The 27,609-nt window shown below is 39.8% G+C and overlaps 2 protein-coding genes across 4 annotated transcripts; one reads left to right on the top strand and one right to left on the bottom strand.

Annotated features, from left to right (window-relative positions):
• The first annotated feature begins 506 nt into the window (after positions 1–506).
• LOC147225674 (uncharacterized) lies at positions 507–13,152 on the top strand. 3 transcript variants are annotated; one of them, XM_086161390.1, is made up of 20 exons: positions 507–519; positions 1,269–2,479; positions 2,562–2,716; positions 3,384–3,587; positions 3,689–3,986; positions 4,081–4,193; positions 5,005–5,033; positions 5,123–5,157; positions 5,296–5,464; positions 7,861–8,020; positions 8,167–8,296; positions 8,368–8,402; positions 8,485–8,566; positions 8,723–8,757; positions 10,609–10,678; positions 10,767–10,838; positions 10,914–10,933; positions 11,150–11,183; positions 11,349–11,455; positions 11,542–13,152. In XM_086161390.1, exons 1-19 carry the CDS (start codon positions 517–519, stop codon positions 11,440–11,442), a joined length of 2,949 nt encoding a protein of 982 aa, XP_086017516.1. In that variant the 5' UTR covers positions 507–516; the 3' UTR covers positions 11,443–11,455; positions 11,542–13,152. The 3 variants fall into 3 exon arrangements, with proteins under 3 accessions (XP_086017516.1, XP_086017515.1, XP_086017514.1); XM_086161389.1 differs by having other exon boundaries at positions 515–660; positions 10,917–10,933; XM_086161388.1 differs by having other exon boundaries at positions 515–660.
• Positions 13,024–25,299, bottom strand: prkaa2 (protein kinase, AMP-activated, alpha 2 catalytic subunit). The gene is made up of 10 exons (XM_086161391.1): positions 25,149–25,299; positions 23,845–23,986; positions 22,599–22,692; positions 21,884–22,028; positions 21,043–21,130; positions 20,244–20,468; positions 19,446–19,608; positions 18,502–18,840; positions 17,672–17,798; positions 13,024–16,430 (listed from the first exon to the last, which is right to left on the bottom strand). Exons 1-10 carry the CDS (start codon positions 25,246–25,248, stop codon positions 16,180–16,182), a joined length of 1,674 nt encoding a protein of 557 aa, XP_086017517.1. The 5' UTR covers positions 25,249–25,299; the 3' UTR covers positions 13,024–16,179.
• Positions 25,300–27,609: the final 2,310 nt, after the last annotated feature.

Below are 27,609 nucleotides of genomic sequence, written 5' to 3'. Positions count from 1 at the left end.
ATGAAAATAAATAGATTGGGTGTCAACATATGTTTCATTGGTAGATTTTTTTTGTAATTCCTAGCAAATTTGAAATGCTTACCTACTTCTGTACTTTTGTCTCTTTTTACTCTTATCTTTGACTCAGCTTGAAAAAGCATAACAAAATCTACTTGTATAAAGAATGCATTACATTACTCCATAACACTTTCTTTCACTGTGCAACAGAAATTACTCGAAGAAACAGTCATCAACAGGGAGAATTAAACTATTTGACAATACAAAACTTCAGCTTCACTGATTCATGGCAATGACTCATTTTCCCTCTGCCAGCTGAACAGGATTCCTAAGGGGACTAAAAAATTTAAAACCTGTTGAGAATTGTGTGTGCGTGTGTGTGTGTGTGAGCGTGCGCGCGGATGCATAGATGCATTCAGCTGGGGAAGGACCTGTTTGACAAGACAGACGGAAATGAGAGAGAGTGAGTATTCCATCTCACCCTCATTCTTCACCTGAAACCATCCCTTGCTAGCACTCATGGTGAGACTTACCAGTCTAACTTACTAGCCTTTAGTAGTATTTATTACAGGTTTGTTACTATCATACTGAACATGAGAGGCTGAGGAGGCATCTGGCTCAAGATTTTTTTTGTTTGGTGGATAATTACAAACAATGGCTGAGGTATGATATATCTTTTTATGTACTTCCTCGAAGCAAAGTAACTTTTACTATTTGAAGCTCACAATTTTTCTGATATTTGTGTGTTTTATTAACAGTCAAATGTAAACATAATTAAGCAAATTATGTTTTGTTTTTTTCAGAACTCATAACCAATAATCTATTCAGCAGTACAATTTAGTGTGTGTGTATGTGTCTGCCTGTGCACATACTCATACTTACTTGACTTTTCAAACTTTAAATCAGCTCCATCTACCCTTCTTTCTCCATTTAGACACACTCATCCAAATTTTAGATGGTCATTCAAGGTGTAACCATAAACCAGAGCTAAATTCCTTGTGTGTGCAAACATACTTGACCAATAAAGAAAATATTGAGCCTGATTCTTAAAAACAAAAACACCTTGCTTCCGAGGTCGAAAGCTCTGTTGCGATAGTGGTTTAATTCTTTGTCTTAGCTGAAGAAACTTGCAGATGGCTATTACACTGTCACCTTATTATACAGTTGTTGTGATACTAATCACATACAGGGAAATGTATGTGATGATTATAAATGTCTAATACCACTTGTACTGGGCTTAAAGCTTTTGTACTGTTCAATTCTCTCTCCAGGACCCAATAATGGACTTTAACACCCTCAGGGCCAAGTTCCAGGATGAAGAACTCCTGCTGAAGCCAGCCAGGATCAAACCTGCACTCCCAGAGAAACCAAAAGTTGTTCCTCCCCCCCAAAGCCCCCCCCATCACCTCCCAGCAGGGGCACGCCCCTCCTTACTCACCTCCATCAGCTTAAACCTGGATGGAAAGACACCCCTTGCCCCCAGAGTGGTCTTTAAGGATGACAAGAAGGAAAGTAAAAAGCCTCTTGTTCAGATGAACTCCAAGGGAAAAGACAAGAGAGACGAGAAACAGAAAGGGAGTAAAGAGAAAGCAGGAAAAGAAATCAAAGAGAAGCCTGGAGATGTTTCAACAATTCAAAGGCAGAAGAAAAACAGCTCCAAAGAAAAAAAGTTTCCGCTGGTGTTGCCTTCAGCACAAAAGGAGGATACAGAGCTTGTGCCAGCCACTCCTCCTCCTAAAATCCCATCAACAAAAAAGAAGGGGTTCATGGGTTTAAAGAGGTCAGCAAGGTCAGGCTCAGTGGAGGTTCCCGCTGATCCCATCTTGGATACGCTAAACCCAGAAATCTCCGGACCAGCCCCTCTCATTTCCGCACCTCCTGAGTTTGCCAACCCGGAGCTACCTTCTGAAATCTTGCCACGAAAGGCTCTTTTACCAAATATTTCTGCCTTACCTGATTCCAGTGTTGCAACAGAAACGTCCCCTCCCTCCACCATCCCTGACACTCCCGACATCACCCCACCTATTGAGTTAATTCCTGATATACCAGCTCCCGAATTCCCAATGACTGAAACACCCCTTGAGATAGAAACACCTATTCTGGCTGTTTCAAGACCCAGCAGCCCCAACGACATCATTGCTACTCCACATACCACTGCCCCAACACCTCCACCAAATGACACACAGCAGGCTATCTCTAATGCTCCTTCACTTATGTCCCCTCTCGCTCCAGTCCCATCACCAGATGAGCCTGTAACTGAGCCCGTTTTAGAACCTGAAAACCCAGAGCCTGAGGAGAACCTCCCCAATGACCCACCACCGGTCATTGAACCTCCATCTAACATCTCAACAGCTCCCAAAGCCGAGCGTCTGATCTCCGCCTTAGAGAGGGCAGAAGACATGAGTCCTTCAAGGAAACTGTCCCCTGCTGACCAGCGGATACTGAATGCTCTGGAAAAGGCTCGCAAGAAGACGTCTACCAGGTACCCATTCTGATGACAGAGGGAATACTCTAACTCTATGTCATGCTAATGAAGGGTGACAACATCTGCAATCTGTTTTCAGTTTCTTGTCAAACCTGACCCCTTCACACTACATCACCTCCACTCCTGAAGAACCTGAAGAGCTACTCTACCCGCAGAGCCCCGTCCAATCCCTCCCAAACCTCCCACCTGTGGATTATGAGGATCGGGCAAGACATGTTAGTGGTATCAACCATAGTGAGTGCTTTCACTTTCTCAGAACTTGTACGTATTTTTCATTACATGGTGTTTCCATGTGATGAGTACAGCATATGTGCCTTGTCAAGTGTGCACTGTTATTTCATTTAGTGGGAAAGGTTTTGAGAGAGTCGAGTATAGTCTAGATTATGCAATCGGGCATCCTGAGAAGTTGTTTTGCACCAACACTGCAGTCCTGACATTCCTCCCTTGAACAAACTGAGCTGAAAAGGTATGTCAGCTGTGACAAAGAGAAGGAGCAGCACAATTTTATTATCATCTTGTGGAATGGAGATTGCATCTTTCATACTGACTGAGAGCTACAATAACATATACAAAGATTACATTAACTGTGCATGAATTCATTTCGAACTTGGATCCCATTTATTATCTTATGACCAAATAGTATGGTAAACATTGCATTTGATAACTGATGATAATGCTTAGATACAGTATATGATTTATTGGGGGGGAGCAAAAGCAAATCAGATTTTAAGAATTCAAAAGAGGACCAGCAACTGCACATGGCCAAATATTTGTAAGTTGGTGACTGTAGATGGAAAAACTGTGTTAACATTCAGTGATACTCCCAGTGAGATGTGATATTTTTTGTGATAGTTTTTCATAGTTTTTTATTCGAATGCAAATTATTTGATTTTTTTTGCAGGCCAAGCCTCTCCAGAGCCAGAGGGAATCACAAAAAAGACCTCCAATGTCGTCCCGGAGCTGTTGGTGGCTCCACCTCCTCCACCCAAGAAGATCTTTCCCAGTCCACAGTCTTTGGGTCCTCCTCCAGAGAAACCTTCCCGGCCTCCCTTCGCCAACCTGCCTGACTTCATCACTCCTCCATCTCCTCTACTGCAGCATGATGGTGTGACCACCACTAACAGTTTTCTGATAATCAGGCTCGTATCTCTCGATGTAATATGAACATTTATTCACATCGCCTCTCTTTTATTTACTCCTACACAGATATTCCTGTTCCTGCTGAATTCTCAGAGACTGTCACAATAAACCCAACCGAGATTGATGCCATGGGTTCTGATGTTCAATCTCCTGAACTAGTGTCAGAATGGGAAAATGACAACTTAATTGGTTCAGATACTACAGAGAGCCAGATCCATCCAGATTTTTATAGTAATGGAATTACAGTTCCGGGGGATGAGGTGCACGGAGCGCTCGCATCTAGAGAGAAATACAACAATGATACGCCGGTCGGTCTATCTGAGTCCCCCGCTCTCATGCCTCAGGATGCTCAAGCAACAATACCGTGAGCTACAGAAATGTAACACCCCATTTTTTTTCTGTTGTCCTTTAAAAAAACAAATTCACCTCCCATTTTCCGTCCACCCTGATCCTGCCAGGTCCCGAGCCAACAACGGTCCATATCAGAGCACAGATAATGTCAATGAGGACATAACAACCAAAAAGAAAGGAAAGACTGAAGGGGTTAAGAAACGCAAAGGACAACCAAAGAGTAAGAATCCTTTTTGATTACACACTTTATTTGATCCTCTATGATAAGCTACTTTTGTAAAATTCCCAAAAAATTATCACACATCATTCTAATCTGTGTTTCACTTTTAAACTAAATTACATTATAAAAAATCCTTTCGAGCAGCACTGGATGGAAAACTTGCCACACTTTGTTAAGTGAATGCATGTTTATGAGAAAGTTAATTACAAGTAAAAGTCCTGAATGTAGAATGATACCCAAGCAGAATTGCAAAATGTACTTTAAAAGGTGTCAAAATTAACACAATTTATTATCATAAAATGTATTGTTATTTATGCTTTTTGATACGTAATAATATCGCATTGTACACTGTGCTTTTATCAAAAATAAATACATGAATATAGATGTGCCTAGTTTAACATAGTATCTTTGATGTGTTTGACATGCATTGTGTAGCACTTTTAAAACAAAGTGTAAAAACACATTGAAAAATAAGACACTGACAAAAGAAAACAGAAAAAAAATCACAGATTACAATACTGAATAACATTGTTTTGTTAACAATCCCCTTCTTAACAGGTAGACAGTAAACTTGTTTGGATAGTTACTCTGAAATTAAGTGGAGTAGAAGTATGAACTTGCATCAAATGAAAATATCCAAGTCAAGTAAAAATCCAAATTGTATCTCAGTGCATTACCTGGCTGAATTGACAGCTCTGAAGAGGAACTAAATTATCATATTCACATTATATTCCAAATTTGTAAGAAACTACACCCAATTTAAATGAAAGTGTTCTGCATCTCTCTTGATATCACTGCTTATCTTCCACAGACCCCTATGTTGAAACACTACAAGAAACAGTAAGTAGATTTGTCAACTTGTTTATCTTTTTTGAGATTGAAATGATTTGAGGTCAAATAAGTGATGCCTTATCGCTCTCCGTTTCCAGAATGAAGATAAAATGAAAACGACAAGATTCACAAAGTGAGAACATATTTTTTGACCTAGAACCATTCCCATCTGTTAAAGTTGGGACACTTTTGATGATGAGAGTTGGCTTGTGTTTTTATCTGCCATTGAGACATGGAGGAAGTTCCTTTCAACTAACACTCTTCTGTGCAGAGGTGAGAAGAAAGCAGCCATGGAGGGACACGAGGAGAAAGAGTTGAAAAAGAGAGAAAAGCAACGTCTGGAAAAGGAAAAGAAAGAACTAAAGGAGAGACAAGAAAAAGAAAAGAAAGAACAGAAGGAAAGGGAAAAGAAGGAGATTGAGATGAAGAAGAAATTCAAAGTAAGTGACACGAGTGAGGTATGGGAGAAGGAATGAGCTGTGATGGAGGGTGGGGTGAATCTAGGCTTACAAACCTGTCAGAATTCATTCCTCCCAGTAGAAATGCCAAGGCAGGCTGCAGGTGGAATCTATGTAAACAATTTCTGCACAATCGCAGATATTTGGGCAGATGGTCGAATTGTTTCCTAGACAGTCAACTTTATTCTAAACTCAGTTTGCTGCAGGTTACAAGCAACATGACACATCATTTAAAGCTACATGAAGTCAGGGAAGTTCACGTGATATACTTGTTCTAGCATCCAGCGTAAAACTTAACAGCGACCACCATTGGTACCGATAACTTACAGGGTACCGGTGGAAATTGGGCTACTGTAGGTCAAGGAAGGAGAGAAGGAAGGTGTGTTTGGAAGCAGAGAGAAGAGGAAAAGCAAGAATCTGGGACTAAGAGTAGGGACTTTGAATATTGGGATGATGACAGGAAAACGTAGGGTTGGTTGACATGATGCAGAGAAGAAAGGTGGATATATTGTGTGTCCAGGAGACCAAGTAGAAAGGTAGTAAGGCTAGACTTCAATAGACATGTTGGTGCAGGCAATAGAGGTGATGAAGAAGTGATGGGCAAGTTTGGTATCCAGGGATAGGAACGCAGAGGGACAGATGGTGGAAGACTGTGTAAAAAGAATGGGAATGGCTGTAGTGAATGCTTTTTTTCAGAAAAGACAGGGATATAGTGTAACTTAAAAGAACAGAGGTAAAAGCATGCAGGTAGACTACATCTTGTATAGACGAGGTAATCTGAAAGAGATCAGTGACTGCAAAGTAGTGGTAGATGACAGTATAGCCAGACAGCATAGGATGGTGGTTCGTTGGATTACTCTGGTGTCAAGGAAGATCGAGAGAACAAAGGCTTCCATGTAGTGGAAGCTGAAAAGGGAGGAGTGTTGTATGGTTTTCAGGGAGGAGTTGAGAAAGGCTCTGGTTGGGCAGGGAGGTGGAAAAGATGTACAGCAGGTCCAGGTGATTAAGGATAGAGAGGGAAATGCATTGACAAATACCAGAAGAGTGATGAGATGATGGAAAGAGTACTTTGAGGAGCTGATGAATGAGGAAAATGAAAGACAGGCAAAGGTAGAAGAGGTGACTATTGTAGACCACAAAGACACAGAGATTAGTAAAAATGAAGTGAGGAAGGCATTGAAGAAATGAACGGTGGAAAGGCAGTTGGTCCTGATGATATACCTGTGGAGGTATGGAAGTGTCTCAAAGAGACAGCGGTACAGTTTCTGGCTAGATTAATCAACAGGATCTTAGAGAGTGAGGAGATGCCTGAGGAATTTAGAAGAAGTGTGATGGAGCCCATTTTCAAGAATAAGGGGGATGTGCAGAATTGCGGTAACTTCAGAGGTATAAACTTGATGAGCCATACAATGAAGTTATAGGAAAGAGTAGTGGAAACTAGTCCGAGAACAGAAGTAAGCATTTGTGAGCAGCAGTATGGCTTCATGACTAGAAAGAGTACTACAAATGCAGTATTTGCTTTGAGAATGCTCATAGACATGTACAGAGAGGGTCAGAGGGAGCTGCATTGAGCTTTTGTAGGCCTAGAAAAAACATACAACAGGGTGCTGAGAGAAGAACTCTGATATTGTCTTAGGAAGTCTGGGGTGGCAGAGTAGTATATTAGACTGGTGCAGGACATGTATGCTAATTGTGAGACAGTGGAGAGGTGTACTGTAGTTGTAACAGAAAAGTTCAAAGTGGAGGTGGACTTCATCAGGGATCACCGCCAATAACTGTCCTTTAGAAGGGAAGTCCTCTCTATTAGTTGAGCATGTTGTAGGCAAGTTGTTACTTGTGACTTTTTGCAATTTGAGATGTAACTTGGACTAAGTCAGGTCTTTTGACATCCTCAGTTCATTGCTTTTTTTAGCTTTAACAATGAACATAATCAAATTATTTTATATTTGAACCATAACACCTGTGCATTTTGTCTTGGGTGCTGTGTGAAACTATTGTGCAACTGATGTTTGATGTGTACTGCATTCCTGAATCCTTCGGTTGAAATACATCTTAAAGAATTCAAAAGTTCACTAAGGCTTCAAGGAAATGATGTTGCAAACAGTTTTTTAGCATGTAAAACCAGCTTTTGTCTTCATCCACCATCCATCCATCTTCTTACGCTTATCCGGAGTCATGTCATTGGAGCAGTGAGGCCCAGACCTCCCTCTCCACATGGTCCAGCTCCTCTGGGTGACCCCAAGGCATTCCCAGGCCAGCCTGGAGATATTTTAAATCATAATCAATTATGATTAATCTACACCACTGAATGTAAAAAAGTATATCTATCAGACTCTTCTACGTTCAATAAGTGTCCAATAAATGTAATGATCACACAGATCACAGGACAGGAGGATGCCTTGTACCAGGCCAAAGTCAATGTGACAACGAAGGGACGCAAGAATGATCTGCCTGTCAACAGTGGCGACATTATCAGCATCATCCGAACAGCCAACTGTCCCAAGGGGAAGTGGCTGGCCAGAGACAACAGCAACAACTGTGAGTTCGAACAATGACTGGCAAGTACAAGTTGGACTTGAACAGGTGATGGGGAGAACAACATTACATAGAAGAACACAGGTGCAAAATTTTGATAACTGTGTACTCAAGAGTGGACGCTGAATGACTCTGCAAGTCCTCTCCAGATGGATACGTTGCAGTGGACCATGTGGAAATGGACATCAACGAGATGCTGGAGCTTGGAAAGAAAGCGGCAATCAATCGCAACAACATTAGTAACATTCCTGAGGCAGACACTGCAAATGCAGAGGGCAGGTATGTTCAGAATACACTCTTCACACATACAAAGAGAAGAAAGGAATAATGTTGTCTTGCACTTTTCTTAGGGCTTCAAACCACCACCCTGTATCAAATGAGAGCTGTGAGTACTTACTCGTCTATTGACATTGTTGACATAACAGACTTGTTGGACTGCACTTAACTGATGATGTTCATGTCTTCAGTCACAGATGATAGCGAGGAATGGACCGGTGATGATGATGAAGCTCTTTCTTCTCTTACACAGAGAAATGCGCTGATACCAATGTAAGTTGAGCCTGTGAATTGTCGACATGCTTTGTTTATTTGTTTTTTCAACCACATGTAGGTTAAAAAATATAGATCAGCGGTCTTTTCCTTGTTTGTTTCTGTCAATTACTGAGTTGTATTTTACAATAAATATTGCAATTTTTTTATCTACAGAGGTCACAACAGGACCTTCTCCATGCCAGACATGGGTAAGATCACGTTTGTCATGTCATCTATGTCAGTCAGAACAAACTGTTCCTGTAGGGCTTTTACAGATTGATTTTTGAAAACTTACAAAAATATAGTTTTCTTCATTCCATTAATTTCCGAATACCTCAAATATGTCGGTTCAAGACAAGCATAGTTTTCACACACCTAGGCAGTTTATTCACAGGCACATACAGTATATTGTAAAACCTTTAGGGGTGCAAAAAAAGATTATTTTCATAATAGAAAAATCTGAGTGATTAGTTGATTGATCAGTGTCATAGTCTTTGATAATACCCTTGCATTTAAAACAAATAATTGATGAATAATAATTAAATGAATAATTGATGCACCTGGGCAGCACAGCTGCTCATGCAAGGTGGTGTGGTTCAATTTCGACAGGGTTGGCTTTCTGTGTGGCATTTGGATGCTCTCCCCTTGGCTGTGGAGGTTTCCTTCTGGGTGTTCCAGTTTCTTCCCACAATCTAAAAACATGCAGTCGATAAATTGGAAGCCCTGAATTTCCTGGATGTTCAAATGACAGAGGGAATGGTTGTTTGTCTCTAAACGCGTCCCTGTGGTCGACTGCTGACCGTTCCAGGATGATCCCAGTCCAATGATAGCAGGGATAAGCTCCAGCACCGCCGCAACCCTAAATGCAATTTACTGGGATCTGATGAGCACTTTGTATTTTCACCACAACCAGTCATTTATGCATTTTTAAGCTGAAACCATCTAATATCGGTCTATTTGATTTACAATACTGACGACAGCCAAAGTCATAAATTCATTTTAATTTGACTGTGCATGAACGCATGTTAGCTTGCTATTTCAATGCAGAGAAAACATCAATCGATCACTACTTGATATCAAAGGATCTGTTTTGGTGTCAGCTTGAAATTCGGTTAATCAGTCACTGGTTAAGTGTAATAAAACAAACATAATTTTACTATTTGTGTTTAGCCGGGAGTCATTCAATTGTTATTGCTTGTCCAGCCAAGTTTTTCTAAAGCAAACCACTGCCTTGCCAAAATGTATCACATTTGGTGTTTTTATGGGGGTCTGCAGATACCTGTAACATGTTGACATGTTGTGTAAACACTCTACAAGTAGTAGTTCTCTTGTTACATGAGAGAGCATGAGGGCGGATGGCATCGTCTTTGGAACCAAACAATCCTGGTTCGATTCCCGGCTCCTCCTGGTCAGTTTAAGTGTTGTTGAGCAAAACAGTGAATCCCTAAGTGCTCCCCTGGCGATGTTAGATGGCTTCCAACTGCTCATGGTTTGTCCATGATGGGTTAATGCAGAGAGGAATTTCTCGCAAGGGATTAATAAAGTATAATGAAAAAAATTATTAATGTCCATGTACCCACTCTGGTTGGATTTTGGTGATTTATTGGTTAATAGCTGAGAGCTCTCCCAAAGCCTTGATTAAAAAAACTCAACCGTAAGTAATGCCCAAGGATTTGTTTTACAGATAGCATTTAGGTCATTATAGAATCAATTGATGATATAGAATACTTTAATGTATGTAAAGTAAAGTCTGCAAACTCTGCACACAACAATAGACAAATGTCTTCACGATGCTTGATCACACTTTGAAAAGACAGTCAAATGTCTCAAAGATGCATTTTGCATCAACACAATGAAAAGAAACACATTGCTATAGACTTTCAGTTCAACACATTTTGTGATGAATAAGGTAAGTGACAAACATTTTTCCATTTCAAAAGGAAGATGCAACTCACATGACAAAATGTAACAACAGCTGAATTCATTTCAGCCTGGACATGACAGCCCATTATCTGTGATATTTCTTATCAGAATATTTTTTTCCTCCTTCCTATTTCAAGGAAACAAACTGCCCAGCGTAATCCATCAGCACAGTAACAGCGATCTTGGCACTGATGGCCCCCACAGCCAGTGAGTTTTACTGCTTCATTATACAGTAATTTACACTGCTATAACATATTGAGGTTTAATAATGCATCTGTATTTGCAATTTTATCAGGACAAAACATGAAGCTCTTCAGAAGCTGGCCACATTTTTCCATCAGCCCAAAGTTATAGAGACGACTGCAAGGTAGGACCTCATCTGTCCACCCTCTGAAAAACATTAAGATACATAATTTTTTTAATCCTTTTTTTCTTTTTACAGCAGCACAGAACCAGAGTCATGTAAGTATATCCTGACTACAGGAGGCTTCTCTTTAGATATTCTTTTTTGCCAAAAAAGGAGCATTCAAGTCAAATTCATGGCCAAAAAATTACATTTTTATTTCTATACAGTTTCCTAAATAAGGTTTCCGATGTTTTTTGTTTTGTTTTATCTTGAATATAACTAATGACACAATAATGATGGCAATCATTATCCTAATTCTGGATCATTCTCAGGTCTTGGGGTTCAGGGGGAAGAAGTGGTGCATGCGTAAGTAAACGAAATGCACAGTCTCACAATAATGTTGTTGTGCAACCTGTAGACAGAGTAGTCTTCAACTCTGAGTGAAAGGGTTTGCTGAGCGTGATAGAAATCAGTGTTGATTGAAAGAGGACGCTTTTTCTGGCACATCAGGTATGTATTGTGTCTCCACAGTCCCCAGGCCGAGTCAGTGCAGGAAATGGATTTTGATCTACCGGAGATGCTCATTTTACCTCCCCCTGACCTGTATGCTGATTCCACTATGTAGCAATTAAACCCCAGTATGTATCTATCTCCTGCATTCTATCCTCGCTGTGGATCAATTTATGTTTTGGCTTGTAAACACCTTTGTTTCTGTTTCCAACAGACTGACAAAAAGCAGCTGGGCAGAAGGAAGGGGATTTGTCAACAGAGTTCTCTGTGATGTGATCACTTCATCCTATGGATTATGACCTTATTTACTTGGTGGCCGCGTTCGTGGAGGAGCTTTGTGATTCACATTAGTGCAAGACGTGGATTTATGAACACACTGTATACCATCTCAGCAAATGGAATTCTATATGTGCTCTTCTTTGAAGTGTGAGACTGGAAGGGGGCTTTGTGACTGCTGCCTTCCATGGCATTCAACACGGAGACACCTGCTGGTTTCTCAAAGGAGCCACAAAGTGTTGTAGCTTCCTTGGGATCAACATTGCAAGTTACAAATAAATTATTTTAACAGAGGTCTAAATTTAGTCTTTGGCAGTAACTTGTAACTCATGTGCGATACAATCTGTATGCATCAATGTCCTGTACCAGCATTTTTCTTTTCAATCCATCGATCCATCTTCTGCCGCTTATCCTGCACTCGGGGTCACGGGGGATGCTAGATAGGTTCTAGCATTCCAGCTGTCATCAGGCGAGAGGCAGGGTACACCCTGGACAGGTCGCCAGTCAATCGCGGGACCATATCTATATGTTCCTCATGTCAACTTTTTCACACATTCCCATTTTTGTTTCATATCTAAACATCACAATACATCTTTTTTTTACTCAGTTACAAAAATATTAACTGACTGTTTTTCTTCAGACTTCTATTTCAATGTGGGTCCTCAAACTGCATTCGGAAGCTGACTTTCAAAGTTGTATTGTTAATATTATAGTGGAGATTTTCTTGCTTAATTTTTTCTATTCAATTTTTTGCCTTCAAGGTCATGTCTCATTGATTCTTATGGAAATTATTATCAATATATCTGAGTTATTTCCCTATGACTGTGAGTATTTTTAAATGAAAAATAGATTACCTTGACTATTAACATCTTGAATCCTTTCAATAGGATTTTGACAAACAAGACATTAAAAGGAAAAATATTTATCAGTTTGTTGTAAAAAAAAATGTTGTGTATTGACGCTTTATAATTACTCCCTTCGAGTAAGCGTATTTAAATACTAAGCTTTTATATTGCTCCAGCAGTTATCATAGAAAAGATTGTAGTAAACTGCAGCAGAGTACTTTATTGGTCATGGCTTCACCTTCTGGGCAGCAATGTGATTCACAAATATTCTGTATTGCTTTCTGAACTGATGGATAGCAGGTGTCATTTTAATTTGCATTGTAATGTGATGAATTTAAGTATTATAGAACCAGGCAGTAATGTTTTGATGGTCCCATGTAAACACATTGTAAAATAACTTGGTCCTACTTTATGTGAAAGAAAGCACAACAAATCTTTTGTATATCTGTTTATTGTTTTTCAATAAATACTCATTAAAGTGCAAATCATAACAGCAACATCATGCAGTGCATAATGAGATCAATTCAAACCCCAATCAGAGAGAAGCAGAAAGACAGAAATGTCACAATCCAGCAGTTTCATATATACTCTGGCAATGACAAGTGCCCAGACAGACAGACAAACACACAAATGGGCGCACACACACATAAACACACACACACACACACACACACACACACACACACTGGGCATTAAGGTAACGGTATTCAGAAATATCCCAACACAGATCAGCAGAAAGGTGCTTTTTTGTATATGTGTGAAATCAGTCATTTTGGTACAACACGTAAAAGTAATGTCTTTAATGAGCCCCTCTGGCATGTGTGTCCCAGCTCTAAACACAGAATAGAGTTAACATGACTAACATGCCACTGGTATTTGCATACAGCTGTGTTGTACAGTACTGTGCCTGACATTGAATGATATTTTATATATAATGTATATATCTATTATTTGCTTCAATTTTAATGTGACATTTTCAGGACAGGACATACTCTGCATTAATTCTTTTGCTGTCAGATATTAAACAGTCAAGATGTGATTCTGGGGTCAACAAAAAGCTTAAAATACAGAAAATAACCGTTTTAAGACACACAGCAGAGTGAAATACATAGGATTGGGTGAGAAACATGGGCAGGTGCTTTCAAGGACATGTGTTGGCAGTTTACTGAGCCTTGCAGCAGGGGGCAGAGTTTCTTCAGGAAATCACACCATGTCTAATCTGGACTGTCTGTACCACAACATGGTGATAAGAACCAAATCCACTGCAGGAAAAAAACGGCTCAAACAAGAAGCTTAGTTCACAAATGCTTACATCAGGTCCAGCAGATATAAAGTTAGGATTAGGTTTTTGGCGAAATATTTTCATAATATACAACCCCCAATCTTGTGCTATAAATTGTCCTCATATTAATTTTCATGACCAGGAATCCTATCTGTTACATAAAAATAGCGACAAGTAAAGCCTTATTAGACTACACTGACTCTTAATGGGCTACAGAAAATGTACTTCTTAAGAAATTGTTGGCGATTTTTGAGTTTATTCTAAATTATAGAAATTTGAAAAGAGTAGAAAGGCAACAGTCCACTCACCTGGACAGAAAGAGAGTAAGGAAGATTTGTTTGAGTAGCACCAATGTTTCCGAAATATTCAATCTTGTAACAACAACTGTGACACACAACCTTACTATGGTGTGATCGAGAAACACAACACACAGCACTAATGAACTAAGCAATAGTGATGTTCACCAAAATGAAAGACCCCAAACAAAGAGTACAGTAAGGGATGAGTGATTTGGTAACAGCACCTGCATCCGTTCGCCGCAGCAAACTAAAGGTCAAGCTTAGATTCAGGAGACATCAGCAGCAAAACTGAACAATTTCACACAAACACACACACACGCACCTATACACACACAAGCACATAAGCAGCTACTACGGTAGACATTTTGACCTCATAGCACACATCTTCTACCAGTCATTCAAACAACTACAAACATTCTCCTTATAAACCAGTGTCAAGTCATTAATAAACTGAGACATACTTCCTATCTGCATCACACACACACCGGCTCATTCAGTCATACCAAATGTTTATATTATGCACAGTTAATGTGTTGCATTTTTAAGGCAACTGGGGAAATGTTTTTGTTCCTTATTCCATCCTACAACAGACAGACATCATCTCACATGGATCTGATCTCCCTCATCTGCTCATTATATTGTTATCTACACAGTGGAGTAATAGGATAGATTTATCATTCTGGAACAGATGGACTTAACTCACTGAGCTAGTAAATTATTTTTGAAAGTCTGCATTACTATTTTATTTAATTTAGAATATAAATATCATACCAGTACCATTCCTTTTGATGTATTTGTTCATTCCACTGGCAGTCGCACAGAAAAAATGTTAAAACCAAACTATAACTTGCAAGACAGGACTCTCATTTTGATTAAATTTGTGTTTTACAGGTTTTGCGACTGAAACTTATTGACACAACATGATTAAGATTTGTGACACAGATATCTCTTTATCAACTTTCAGGCTGCCATGTCTGTCCTTGATGTCACAGGGCTTTTAAGTCTTATTACTCATATTGTGGATACGCATGGCTTAGCAGCATATTAATAATTGCTCAACTTGCCAGTTGCTCAGACAGATGTGGTGTAAAAGAGGTTGTGTGAACATCTGATTCACATCCTTGTGATGATTACTGGAAAATGCTGCAGTGATGTGCAGTGTGCGGGATGCATAGTATCAATATAGACATCAGGATCCCCTGTGTGATGGCAATGAAATTCTAATAATGGCAGCAAAATTACTGTAAGATGGTATTTATCTGTGCCAATATTTCTAATGTGGCAGAGTCAGTACAATGCAGCAAATCATTCTACTAGCCTGGTATCTCTAAAAGTTAATTTATCACTAATAAACTATTCAAAATTAGAAAACAAACTAGAATGCAGTCTTTAAATACCATACAATGCCTAAAAAAGGAAAGGCTTAAAAAATAAATATGATCTGACATCTAAATCATAGTCATCTTCATATAGTGTATAAAGTTTTGTTTGGTATGCCTTTGTCAAAATGTTCTGCTATGCAATATGAGTGTAATAGAAATATAATATTCACTGATAACAAAAGCTATCTCTTCACAAGTCATATAAAACCTGAAATGAAATTATACAATTATACCACCTTCTCTGATAACAATTTAAAGTCAAGTTTAACAATGTGTGCCCCTATCACACAACCATACAAACTGCACAATTGACTTCAGATCAGTGCCAAACCCAGCAGGGTGTTGAGCCATTTGGTGTTATGGTGGTTGAGGACATTTCGGTCGACTGAAAGTATTTGTTGAAGAAGTAACAGTGAATTTGCTTGCTATGATACCACTAGGAACTCAATCACCCAACTGGCCAGGACTAGATTCCCATCCAACAATAAGGTTTAAAATTGTGGCCCAATGACTGGGTTATCATTGAAAAAAAGATGTAACTTACTGTAATGTTCTTCCTGTTTCTCTCTCCTTAAACAGAGGTAAACATCTGACAGGCATCCATTTGCAAAATTGTGTTCACCGTGCCCATCTAACACAACTCAAACAGAGAGCAGACAGAAAGAGAAAATGTCTTTCAACATTTACAGTCCCGATATCCCACATCTGCTAATGGCTTCAAAACCTCGCTGATTTTCAGCTGACAGCGAGTTTGAGGTTAAACAGGTCTCAGCGCGCCAGTGTGGTGATCAAACTAGCACACATTTCAAAGAAGTCCATTGTGTGTGATCCCTGGCGTGGGGTTAGCAGGGGGGAGCTTCCCGACAGGGAACCTGGCAGAGAGGAACTGAGCTGTGGCAGATCCATCGCCGGGGTAACAGAGTCGATGCTCAGCCTCGGTCTGAGTAGACCAGCTGCTGAGCCTGACCTCTGAGGAGTGGACGAACCAGATTTCAAGCCCACTGCCTCCATGATGTCATCTACAAGCAAAGGACAGTATTGCAATTGATTTTATTTTGGCTTTTGAACTAATTCATCATTTCTTATTTTAGGTTGATCTGAGTCACTATGATTACAGATATAAAATTAATTGCTACAGCAAAATGTGTTAAAAATCTGTTTATACTGTTTTTCTGAGCCAGAATGGCCAAAAGATCTCAAGTGACCTGTGCCAAAAATCTCCAGACTCCTAAAAATCCATTTCTCAATTCATCTCAATTACTTTACATCTACCTTTAAAATTTACATGAAAAGTACCTTTACCACATTCCAATCTGGTAAGAAGTAACCAATCTTTACATCATCAGCTGTTTGTGTGAACTAAGCTATGTTGTTTATCTGGACAGCTTAATGCTTGGTCATTTTGACACCCAGGATCTTCTTCTGAGAACTGGTAAGCCTTTTTGATACACTGATAGAAAACCTGACCAGTGTGTGTTTTGCAGGAAACGTAGAGCGAGATTTCTTCAGGAGAAGTAAAAATATCTACAAATGTCAATAAGTTACCTAATTTTTTGACAAGGACAATATTAATGTGTTTTATCTATTCCTAACTCAATGTTCTACTGCAGTGACGTGCAGTCAGTGGAGGCAGGGGAGGCCGGGCCTCACCTGTCATCATGGAAAGAAAAAAATGCAAAATGAAAAAAACAAATTGAATGGTTATGTATATTCAGTGATTTGTACTATAAATTATTTTCCACGCTGCTTCACCATTTTTAGTTTTTTTTTTTTTTTTTTTTTTAAATTGCTAAAAAAAAAAATCACATTTACCATGGAACTATATTGAAAGGACATAAAATGCCCTAGAAATGTGAAGATGTAGTTATAGTTAAATGGTAAAACTTATAAAAAGTCTTTAGAAAGACTTATTATGCATACAGGATGTTTCGAAGTAGAAAAAATGTTTGTGAAAAGCGCTTGTGATAAGGTCGGCCTATTACAAAATAAATGCAAAAATACACATTTTTTTGCTTTGCACTCAAATTTAGACTACATTGAGGGGGACTATTAAGCAACTTATAAAAAAGTTTTCAATATATCCATCGTTTCCAAGGTTGCAGGACTTTTGTTGTCAATTGCGCCAAATACTTATCAGAATGCATTAATTTGTATAAACAGTCATTCATGTTAAGGTCATTAAACATTAATATAAAAATAGACAATCTGCCTCCATATATCTTAATCTAATATTCTGTCATCAGATTTATGTTTCACCAACCATCGATGCTCTTGAAGTCAAGAAGGTAGGATCTGTTGTCCACCTGGTAGAGCTGCAAGCTCATTTTCACCAAGTTCCCTGTCACTGGATTCTTCCTTCGCACTCGCAGGTGATAGGGGTTAACCACCTGCAATGCAAACACAGAAATACAAGAAAGACTTTATTTCAAAACTGAGCTTTATGACATAATCAGCTAATCAAATAGAAAAGATACTTTCGAAACCTATGGGGGAAAAATATGCATATCCCATTGTTTAATGAGCCTGTGTCTTTGTGATGAGTGTGCTGTGGGTACAATTACATTTTGAATACACAACACAGATAAATTGTAATGAGTGCACCCATGGAATGAAGTTGAATGGTTGAAGACCAATTTCAATAAACTGGCTGTTGCACGTTTCTGATGGGAACTTGAGCTGGAAAGCCAAAAGAATGAATTGAAAATCTAGCACATCACTAATTTGACATTTGAATATATACACATCACTTCTTGTACGTTCTCCTGCACATTGTATGCACGTTTGAAAGGTATATTGGTATCTTTTAAGTCGTTTCCTTTTTAGTTTTCTTTTTTCTAAACACCATTGAGTCAATTGTGAAAGTCAAAGACGTATGAAAACAATTAGAGAACCATGTTACTGGAATAACCAAGACAATTCAGAATTGTGAAGCAAAAACAGACAGTTCATCGGACAGTAATCAAAGTCTGGATCTGCATGTCAATATTATGAGTGACATTATTTTGATGTTGAAAATAAAAAAAGCACAATATACAGCATTACAGTTGAGGAGTTTATAATTAGTATCCATACAATGTTACGTCCTCTTACCTTCCAATCAAAACCGAGTTGCTTCATTGCCCTGTAAACTTCAGCCATTATATCGTAAGGTCTGCTCTGGCTTCTGATTCCTAAATGCCACTTTGCTTTCTTCACTGCGAGGGGTTTAGGTCGGGTGGTATTGAGAGCATCCAGGGGACAACGAGCCTTAGGACTATCAGCTAAGAGTGGAGGCATCCTCTCTGGGTGGGGTTTGACCCCTGGGGGAAGGGGCATGCCTTCCTCAATAAAGGAGCCTTGGGGAGGGCTGGAGGCTAAGTAGAACTCGCTTGCCTGCGTCATGATGCGTCGGTTATCGATGATGAGGTGATACGCTACAGCCAGCTGGTCCTGGATGGAAAGAGGGGAGATGAGAAAATTCTTGAGATAAGAGGTCTGGCCAACACAGAAAAAAAAACAATAGTCAAAACCTTATGTTAAGAAAAATGAAAAAAGCTAAATCAAAAAAAGCCCACACACTTAACTTTACTTTAATATAAGCTCAACATAGACTGCTTAATTCCTTCCTCCAATTTCCTTACACAGCCAAAGCAAATTGATTGGCCGATGGCTAAGCTGTTTACTTCCTCTTTCTATATTTAGGTGCTACATAGATAGAAAAATAACAACAGAAAAAAGTTCTAGCTTCTAAATCTCATTCAGACCAAAGGTATTTCACTGGATTTCATGTATCTGTTAATATGACATATAGCTGAAGTTGATAAATGTGTCAGTCAAAGAGGTTAAGCCTGATTAAAACATAACAAACACAATAGTAGTGTTTCCAAACACTTTAAATACATACATTTGGCTAAAATAAATAGCTAGTAAGCACTACTTTAATGTGTAAAAAGAATCAAGGCCTAGCATATCTCCCTCGGAGTATTTATTGCAACAATCAGGCGGATTACAATGTTGGGAAAACACTTGTCTTGTTTTGAAAAGATTTTGACTACCTGAGGATCCCCGCTGTAGAGACTGGAAACAACCTCAGACTCTGTGCACTCGAACTTCTCACATACTTCTCTCACAGCTTCCTCATCCAGGACTGTGGCATCGTAAGACGGGTCCTCAGGAAACAAGTAGCCTGGCAGATCCTGCTTAAACCATTCATGCTCCCTAATGTAGGACACGATAGTCAGTCAAACACTGATGTTAGCTTTACTCCTAGTTATTTGACGACTTAACGTTGACCTTATTCATAAAAAATCCTACAAGACATTGATTCTTGAATAAAGTCAGACACAGAGAGTCCCTTTTATAAACCCTGCTTTTTAGAAAGTGTTTCATGTTCCAACACGGAAAACATTCTAACGGCACATAACACAGAACCCTACTGTTTCATTTATCTAACAAGGCACAGACACTGGATGTTTAATCTCTCAACCAGCAGCGACCAAGCACCAAAGCAGTGTTTGTGGAAAAGGGATAACTGGACAATACTGCAGCAAAAACTTGAGTGGACACAATGTGACTGATTTTTAGGAAACCAGAACACAAGGAAACACATTGCTGTAAAATTACACAAGTTTGTTTTGTGTAAATAAAAAAGTGTAGTAAAATAAAATTATTTTTATGGAATTATTACTGACTCAGCAGAAAAAATGTCCCCTTGTGAAATGGCCCATTAGATGAGACAGCTTTATTCAGAGTAAAAAAATGATCATGACTTTCAAAAGCTCCCTTTTGACAAGATTAGTTTGGTAACCTGCCTATGTAATACTTAGACACATCATTTAGAGTGGAGTTACTACCTTATATCTTTTATCGTGGCTCTCTTCAAAGGATCAACTTGCAGCATGAGCATCAGTAGTGAGGCTACTGAGCGAGTCAAGTACTCTGGTATATAAAAGACTCCGCCTCTGATCTTCTTAAACAGCGTGGGGACATGTTCATCATCAAAAGGAAGGGTGCCACACAGCAGGGCGTACAGGATCACCCCACAGCTCCAGATGTCCACCTCTGGGCCTGCATACAGCCTAACAGAGTAAAGAGAGCATGAGACAGCAATTGACTCACCGTTGCTGCTGCAGGGCAACAAAAAAAACAGGTTTTTACTGAACCTTTCATTATCTCTAAAGCATTGCTTATGAAGTACATTCTTAAATAACAATACATGCTATGTACACAAGGTAATGACAAACCGTCTGTTCATGTCCTTAAGGATATGGTTCCTCCACTTGAAATATTGTCACATTTTAAAGATAGGATTTTTGTTCTTATCGTTTAAACGTGTGAATTTGCAAAATTCAACTGAGTAGGAGATGTAAACCACCAGGTTGGTTGAACAGGGTGACCCCTGATATAAATTTCAAGTTAAGGTTATTGAAAATCATCTCATTTTACTTTTTCCAAGGTGAAATTGTCATGTTCCCATATCTGAAAACCAATAAACCATAAGTGATAGGAGCAATTACTTGGTTCCCTTTAAGGTAACAAGTGCTCAGATCCTTGGAAGGACTGTAACTTAAAACCGTAAGCAAATAAGTTTTACGGCCCTATCATGATTGCACGTGCGCGCGCACACACACACACACACACACACACACACACCTTCCTGAGATAACCTCTGGAGCAGCATAGTTGGGTGAACCACAGCTTGTCCTCAGGAACTCCCCATCTGACATCATGTTTGACAGTCCTGTTGGTTAATACCAAAGCAAACGTTCACACTTGAGCCTTTACCTTGATGGTGAATAACAATCAATGTTTTGGTGCAAAAAGGTTAAAGATGTCCCTAGGCAGAGTGAGTGATTCACCCTGGCCTGCTGATATCTTTATCTTCCTCTATCCACCAAGATTCAAAGCTCCAAGCACAAAGCTCATCTAATTGGATCTAATTGGATGATCTTCACTCTGCCAAATGCTTAGACACCGGACGCTCTTCAATGTGCAGACCTTGCCTTTATCTTTAATCCCTATGCCTTTAACACCTCCTCCAAATCCTCACCAGTGTCTGTTACTCTCAGCCAAAACACTTGAGCAGTACAGCCCTTGAGTACCACGCCCGAATGATTCTTTCCCTATCAGATGACAGTGAGCCTCAAGGCCCCCTGCCAGACTTGATATGAGAACTGCCTGTTGCTGGGGGATGAGTCTCCACCCCCACACAATCCTCTGCGTGCGTTTTTAAATGACCTCTTTCTTCACGTACCTTCTGCATGAAATATTGTTTCAACAACCATCACCTTGTATAATCATTCTCGGAAAGGGTGAAAATCTATTTTTTTTTCATTCCACAGTCGCCCTTTGTTTAACTGTAATTTTTACAAAAATCCTAGCAAAGTCTGCAATTTTGGCTTTTTGCTTGCATCCAACAGAAAGGGTGTGAAAATCTATGTTTTTCATTCCACAGTTGCTCCTTGTCTCATTGCAATTTTGACAAAAATCCTACCAAAGTCTGCAATTTTGGCATTTTTGCTGGCATCCAACAGAACATTCTCTGGTTTGAGATCTCTGTGAACCACCATATGTCGATGGCAGTAATCAACTGCAGAAATTATTTGCTGGAACAATCGGCGAGCCTCTGTGTCCTCCACCTGTAAGACACAAGGAGAGACAACGTGCTTGTACTGTCACCACAGTGCTCTGATCCTAATATGTTTAGCTGCATGAGTATATATAGCAATACAGCAGCTGAAGTAGGAGGGTGCATTTTTGCGTTATAGTCATCATCTACGATTGTGTCTGTGTGAGTGTTTGTTTGCATACATGCGTTCTTGGGAGAGTACTCATTGTAACAATGATATGGTGGAGTAGAGATGATGTGTGGGAAGTGATCACTTTATTCAAGTGTTCACTTGAAGGTAGGTATAAGGTATAGGGTTTATAGAACTACAGATGCATGTTTTTATTTATTTTTTTTAATTACCTATTTAAATCCTTCAGTAGTATTCATTGTTATGTGGGGTTGCATCTTTTATCTATACGTTCATTGTAATTGGTTAATTTTTCTGTATCCAGTCATTATAATCTGGTTTTCAGTCTTATATCACAATTTTAACTAACAAAATACATTTTTCAAAGGGGCCATTACTACCTAATGCCATGACTAACTTTCAAACAGGTGTCTGTGGAATTAACCTGATCAGCACGACCATATTTCTTACCCGTCCATGCCTGCAGATGTAGTCAAACAGCTCACCTCCAGACACATACTCCATAACCATGAAAAAATCTGTTGGTGTGCTTATCACCTGGTATCTGAAACATACAAACAAATATGTCATGATATGACAAAGAGCGGGACTAAGTCTTGCGCCCATTCATCTTGTCAAATAATCAATCCTAAAAAAATATGAATACTAGTTTTTTTCTGATATGAAAAATCTAGATTTTAATTCATTATGTCAGACACAAAAACACAGAAGCAGATGCAGAGAAAGGTGACATTTGGGTATGATATATGGCAGCTGAGTATGTATATTATTTTCATAAAGGTCAAGTAGATTTAAATGTAATCCCAATCTCAAGAATGGTTGCTCTAAGGAGATTCTGCATTATCAAGATCTACTTCATTCCTGTCAAGATTTTGGAGCCCCACACATGAGAAATGAATTGTGAGAAATGAACACAGGTTGCTCGAACGATCCTTTCTTCTATTTACATACAGTTTCTGGGATGCAATAACAATTTGATTAAATTCTAATATATTCATTTTATCCTGTGATAATCCTTCTCAAATTCCACAGTGTCTGCTCTGCTTGGTCCTTCCTCAGTGCCTGAAGCTGTCTATAAAAGTCTGAGCAACATAATATGTAAGGGTAAAAACACTACTTAAGACTAATTATACTTAAGTGTTTAAATGTATGTAAAACTTTTCACAAGTCTGAGAGCTCACATATCTGCCATAGCTCAGCGAGTAACAGTGGACTAACCCTAACCCGAGGCTAAAAATAACTCAGACATTGTTCAGAAAGACTGTCGACAAAAGGAAAAAGGGCATGATGAGCTAACACACCTTGATGCCAAGATACCTTTGCAACAATTGAAATGTTCAGGAACTTTATCTTAAATGGAGATTTGTACTTTTACTCTAAAGTCTGTCAGTGTGTGTGTGTGTGTGTGTGTGTGTGTGTGTGTGTGTGTGTGTCTGTGTGTGTGTGTGTGTGCGTGTGTGCACATGTGTGTGTACATGTGCGTTTGTGTATACACTAGTACCTCTATGTGTTTTAGGTCCTGGAGGCATTGTGAGCATGCTCAATATGGAGCAGCTATTGTAAACAAAAAGGAACAAGCACAGCATGCTCCATCGCGCGTCCCCTGATTTAACGGATCTGAGATGTCTCTTCACAAAGACTGTCAGCAGTGAGTCTACAAAACTAAAGGAAGGATGTGTCATCTCTCTTCACTTACAGCTTGATGATGTGTGGGTGTCTGAACAGTTTGAGATTCTGGATTTCCCTTTTGATTTTCCCCACGACATCAAGGCTGCGAATCTTCTGTCTGTTTAGGATCTTTACAGCCACTTTATGACCTGTCAACTGATGTTCACCGACTGATAACAAAAGAAGCACATATGAAGCAAACGCAGTCACCGATGACGCTTGAAAAACACATTATGAAGGATACATAAACTGTGAGGAACATGTAAAGATGCATGTATAGATGCACAAGGGAGGCACAGATGGCAGACGATGGATTCTGTTTTACCATTTGGTAACCTGTTGCACAACGTGTTCAATATAACTATGACTGAAACGTAATTCAAAGTGCCATTTGGGCTTTGGTTTCACTTTTAGTGGCATGACACCACACTGCATTGTACACCGCTATTGTATCAAACATTTATGCATTAATTAAATAGGCGCAGTAAAGGCTATCAGTTGCACAGGACAATATGTCTATCTGTTCGAATACACAATCTTTACAACATGTGACTTAGTTTGGAATCGGGACAAATTTCATAGTTTCTACTAGTATGAGCGTCACAACAAAATCTTTTATTATCGCTTATCGCAAGTCAAGCGGCAGATTGAGGCGGGTTTATCCTTTTTAAGTTGGCTCCTATCCCTTTCACAGGAAACAGCCGAGGTTATAATGGAGTTTGACGCTAAAGCACACAAGGTCACGCAAAAAAACTATGGCTGGAATAAAACAAAATATTTACGTCTCTGGATAAGCTTAAGAACTCATCCGTTTGGTCTATTTACGTAACTTTGTCAGTATTTACCGATTACTTCTTGCTAGCAACTGAAAGATATGTCGGATAATAACCGCTTTGATTAAAACAAGCGTTATTAAGCTCACACGGTGGGTTTCTGGTGAGCTTCGAGCGCCAGTAAAAATAAAATAGATACAATTCACAACTAAAATGAAGATATAATACAGGGCAAGGTGTGACAATGCGTGACAATGCGTCCCAGCGCCGGGTCCGTCGCCCAGGTAATGACACCTGCGATGGCTGATAACAGTAGCTGCAGAAACGGGTCTCGGTGGAAGAATTTGACTTTCAAACGGCCGGATTCGCAGAACTCCCTTACGCTAAAAACGTCTCCGGCGACAACGTTACACAACACAGCTACGCAGACTGCTCACTGACCACCGGTAAGTTATATCCTGTCCGTTGAAGGGGGAGGCTCAGCAACTACTTCATATTACTCCAAGTGGAACACACACGTAAACATTTATTCTCGGCGTGACATAAAACACGACTTAACTCTTTACTTTGCCGAACGTTCCCACTCCGAGGGTGTCGCCGAGGATGTAATGTCCGATCTTTACCCTGCCTTCATGTTTCTGTTGTTGCCGCTCTGCCATCTTCTCCGTTACCGACGGCTAGGTTCGCTCGGGTGGGTGTGCTGGCTGCCTGTCCGTGGGGCGCACGGAGGGGCGGGGAGCTTCCCGCTGGAGAGGGAGGACGGAGCACGCCGGAGCTCGGAAAAGCTCCGTCTAATAGTGGCGTCTGCCGGCGGTGGTTTGCACTAAACTCGAATACTCCCATCTGTTCAGTCTGGACCGGTGCACGTCAAGAGAAATCGCTGCTGTTTTGCACGTTTTGCACGTGTAACCACTAAATAACTCCCTCATTGCTCTTCTACTGCACCTTCCTCTGTGATGTTGATATTCATCCCATAATCGAGCAGCATTTCAACTCAGTGTGGTGGGAGATGGGATGTTATTTATTATTACCTACTGCAAGGGTGGGCAAACTTTTTGGGTCAGGGACCGCAATGACTTTTAAAATTTGACAGACGGGCCGAGTCACCACAAGATACGATACATATTAAACAAAAACGCATTCGTTACAGCACATATCGGACTCGTCTGACATTTGCTTTGATAAATAAATCCAGCTTGGTTTTGAACGCTTCATGCAAAAAACGTTTTTTCCCTTGTAGCTTCAAGTCCAGCTCGTTCATGTGTGTCAGTATGTCCACAGTAAAGGCTAAATCACATGGCCGTTCTGTGTCATTCAGCTCAGGAAAATTCTCAAGTGCTCACCAGAAGCTCCAAAAATGAAATAATCTCCTGTTTGAGCTCCCACAATCATTGATCCAATCATTCGATCATCCAAGTCAAGTGTGAACTCTGTAACGATCTTTGGTGGGCCGTATTTAAGGGACCAACGGGTTGGATGTGGCCCGCGGGCCGTAGTTTGCCCACCCCTGACCTACTCCATGAATGTTCAGATGCACTCAATGAATAATTTAAATAGAAATCATCCAGCTGCTGGAGAATAGGGGGGGGGAGGCCGTACGTCAACCTCTGACGCGTGTGAGTTCACATGAGTTCATTTGCACATTTGTTAAATAACTCAGCATTATCTAATATCCAAAGCAGATAAGCTCCAAAGCAGCGTGTCTCATCAATAAGGCCGCGGTCCCTTATTGACGCTGTCCCAACCTCTCTATTGCACTACTTTGAATAACTTCACCCCAATGTCACTCTTAATTTATTTAATGCCTGTTACATGTTGTCTATCTAGTATCATTAACTACTGCAAATTCCTTATAGTTGTAACATCACTTGGCAATCACAGGAATCCCGATTCTGATTCAGACCCAAAATTGCAAATGGATGTATAATTTATATTGCTGATTTATGCTGCAATTCGTATATTTGAACACAATTTGAGATTGTAAGTTGGTTACCAAAGAGAAGTGGATGGATCAAGATGTCAAAATCCAAATTCACATCCAAAAAGTCATGTAGGTCTCTTGACCAGAGCAATGAATCGTGACGCAAGAACCGGTTTCAGGTCAGATGATCTACACACATTTAGCCACTAGATGGCAGAAGAGGTTTGTGGTCCTAAATTCAGGCACTTCGATCCCTGTCACTTCTTGAACTCGCGAAGGCACATTCAAAGTGAACTGCATCTTTGCAATAACTTTGTTTTTACAGCAAAGAAAAATCACAATCTTTCAGTGATTTCATAACAATACATGCCTTTACTTTATTTAATGCACCAATTCTACATTACTCAAATCATGATGATTATTATAATAATAGACGCAGTGATACTGAATTCACCCCACAGAAAAGCAGAAATATGTAAATATGATCAAAAGATGTGCTTAAAAGTAGATTAAATCCCTATACGGGATAATGGTCCTTCTAAGTGACTAATTATAATGCGGGGTGTTTTGTTTTGTTTTCAAATTTATTTGTTTATGTATTTTATGCTACCTCTGCAGTTGTGTATCCCATTCACCGAGGTAGAGGTTTAAGATTTTAACTTATTCAAATACGGGGGGCTTTTCAGCTTTGTGACGATCCCTTTTTCCAATTACTCGAGGACGGTTTTAAGTGGTTGATTTAGATTAGGACGGTAATAGAATTGTCTCAACCCGTTAATAAACCTGCACTTTTGTTTGGCGCAAACATTCAAAATCACCACATTTAGATCGCACGTTTTTCGACTCAATTGTTTTGGTCGGAGGAAAGAAAATCGGAATGAAAGAATCGGGTTGCTATAGCTATTGTGACAAAGTGTATTGTTTATCTGTTAAATCTATTGTGGTGGAAGCATAAAGTTGCGTGAAGTGGGAAAATATCCCAGTACACGCGGTATCCAGCGGGGACGCTGTGGATCTGCCGCTCCGCGTCCCCGCCGGCTCTCCAGACCGGCAAACTTTTCCACGCGGGGATGGAGGCGATTACCCACCGCTAGTGTAG

Source organism: Fistularia commersonii, chromosome 16 (assembly GCF_037954325.1).
Source record: "Fistularia commersonii isolate RoL2024-O1a breed Wild chromosome 16, RoL_Fcom_v1.0, whole genome shotgun sequence".
Lineage (NCBI taxonomy): Eukaryota > Metazoa > Chordata > Actinopteri > Syngnathiformes > Fistulariidae > Fistularia > Fistularia commersonii.
Note: the sequence above shows the minus strand (reverse complement) of the source record. Positions and strands in the feature narration are given on the sequence as shown.